Below are 2,347 nucleotides of genomic sequence, written 5' to 3' on the forward strand. Positions count from 1 at the left end.
CCACATCACCATGGAGGTACTGTGTCGTACGATGCTTTCCCATTATTTTACATGGCGGGATCCCCAGTAGGCCTACACCATGGATCGACGTGAGTGTCAATGCCATCAAGTTTAGAATTTGTTACACATATCAAATCTATATAAATATAGATTGGATATAAACAACTTAAACCTAGGCATCAATACTCTGTCGTGCTAAATAGAAAGACAGTAATTTAACTTATATCTTTTTTATTAACTAATTCTAAATGAACATTGGTTATAAATTTAAAACTATGAACTTTTTACCATATTGCTATCATTTTCTATTTTATCATTGTTCTTATTTTTATACTGTTATTATTTTCATAGTTTTAAAATTTTTTTGATCACTAATTTTGTATATTATAAACGTAAATTAAAATCCAAAAAACACATTGTTCATAGTTTTAGCTTTACAATAAACCTGAAAACTATTAAAATATATTATTTATTATATCTATTCGTTTTCAATCTATAAATGTATCCAATCAATTAACACTAAACAAAATTGAAAGCTTGATAAACATTTCTTTTGTAACAGTAAAAAGAAATTATTATATAGATAAAATATTTAAAATAATTGAATTAAAAACCATTCTAGCGGTAGATCCAAAAATATTTTTAAATTTTAATATTTATTGATTGGATTACTGTTTATTTTCTGATTCTATCGATCTAATTTAAAGAAATTATTAATATAGTCAAAAATAGAAAATTAAATACTTAAAACTTCTTTATATACAACATTCTTCGTTTTTCCTATTGGTTGAAGAATGACCAAGCTGTCAGGTGAACTTACTCTTGAGCATGCCACGTATAGTTGGCCATGAGAGAAACAGTCATTTCTTAAATCAATACCAGTCATCTTTAAACTCTGCCCTTGTGCCTTGTTAATCGTCATGGCATAACAAACTTTGACAGGAAATTGCAGACGTTTAAATTCGAAGTGGTAATCTGATGGAATCAGAGGGATCCTTGGAATGAATACAGTTTCTCCTTCATATTTTCCGGTGAAAATCATGGCTTAAATACATTTTTGTGTAAGACCTTGACTTGAAGCCTGGTACCATTACATAATTTTGGCGGATTCAAATTGCGGAGCAACATTATTGGAGTGCCAATCTTGAGTTGAAGAACATGAGGTGGTATCCCTGGTGGATTGAGTGTGTGTAAGAATTCAACAGGATAGTGGACAGCTTCTTCATCCTCCAGTACTTTGTCCACCGATTCATATCTTACTTGCTCAGTTGGCAGTTTCTCCAGCAAAAAGTTGTTAATACAATTGACTTGTTCATTGGTTGGTGTGAGGATGGCTCTCTCCTTTAACCATGAACTACAATTATCGCCAGCTTTGTCAATATTCGGGTATATTTTGTCAGTCAAGGTGATTAAATCTGGGACAGTTTCACAATTAATATAGGACACGTTTATTCTTCCGTCTTCTTCCGGAATTTTGCCATCACCTATATCAATTAGTATTTTTTAAAACTCTTCTGCTTTCGAATTTGGCTGAAGATGAACACGCATATTGATAGTCAAAGATAAAACTTTGACCGAAGGCCATAAAATTGATGACTTAATACAGGCTTTAACTTCATCTGCACGTGTTCCTCGTGGCACAACAGGCAAAGTTTGTCTAAAATCACCGGCCAAGAGAACAATTACTCCTCCCATAATTCGGTCGCAACCTCTAATATCTTTGAGCAATCTGTTTAGAGCTTCAATACCATTTTTGTGAGCCATAGTGCATTCGTCCCAGATAATAATTTTTGTTTCTCGCAGCACATGAGCCATATCACTCTGTTTAGAGATGTTACAAAGTGGAGACTCAGAATAACCTAAATTGAGAGGTAATTTAAAGGCAGAGTGATCTGTTTTACCTCCGTCTATCAAAGTCGTAGCAATTCCTGAAGAAGCAACGGCTATAGCGATGTTTTTTTCACTCCTGATTTTCGCAAGCGAGTAAATTGATTTAAAAACGTTTTTCCAGTACCACCTGGAGCATCAAGAAAATACAACTGCCCAGAATCATATATAATTGTACTCTAAAATTTTACCAGAAACTTTTCTCTGTTCTAGATTTAATTTAGGAACATTTTCAGCTACAACTTTAGTTAAATAGACGGTGTCGTAAGCCAATTCACGCAAATATTGACGACTAGCTGTTACCCGCCCGCTCCGCTGGGCACTTCATAGAATTGTATTTTTAGAGATCTAGACTTGAAATTTAATGGGAGTATTGTTTAAATTTGTACAGATTTCAAATTTTATCAGATTGGCCCGTTCCTTTTATCCCTGTGATTATTCTAGCTAACATTCATTGTAA

The 2,347-nt window shown here is 33.3% G+C and overlaps 1 protein-coding gene across 1 annotated transcript in view; it reads right to left on the reverse strand.

The window, feature by feature from the left end:
- Positions 1 to 1,038: 1,038 nt before the first annotated feature.
- The window catches only part of LOC123269738 (ATP-dependent DNA helicase PIF1-like), a 1,662-nt gene continuing 353 nt past the window's right edge, over positions 1,039 to 2,347 (reverse strand). Inside the window, exons 2-3 of the mRNA XM_044735573.1 lie at positions 1,605 to 1,966; positions 1,039 to 1,484 (exon numbers count right to left, since the gene is read on the reverse strand). Of these exons, the coding sequence (XP_044591508.1) occupies positions 1,039 to 1,484; positions 1,605 to 1,966 (808 nt within the window). The remainder of the gene's footprint in view (positions 1,485 to 1,604; positions 1,967 to 2,347) is intronic.

Source organism: Cotesia glomerata, linkage group LG7 (genome assembly GCF_020080835.1).
Source record: "Cotesia glomerata isolate CgM1 linkage group LG7, MPM_Cglom_v2.3, whole genome shotgun sequence".
NCBI lineage: Eukaryota > Metazoa > Arthropoda > Insecta > Hymenoptera > Braconidae > Cotesia > Cotesia glomerata.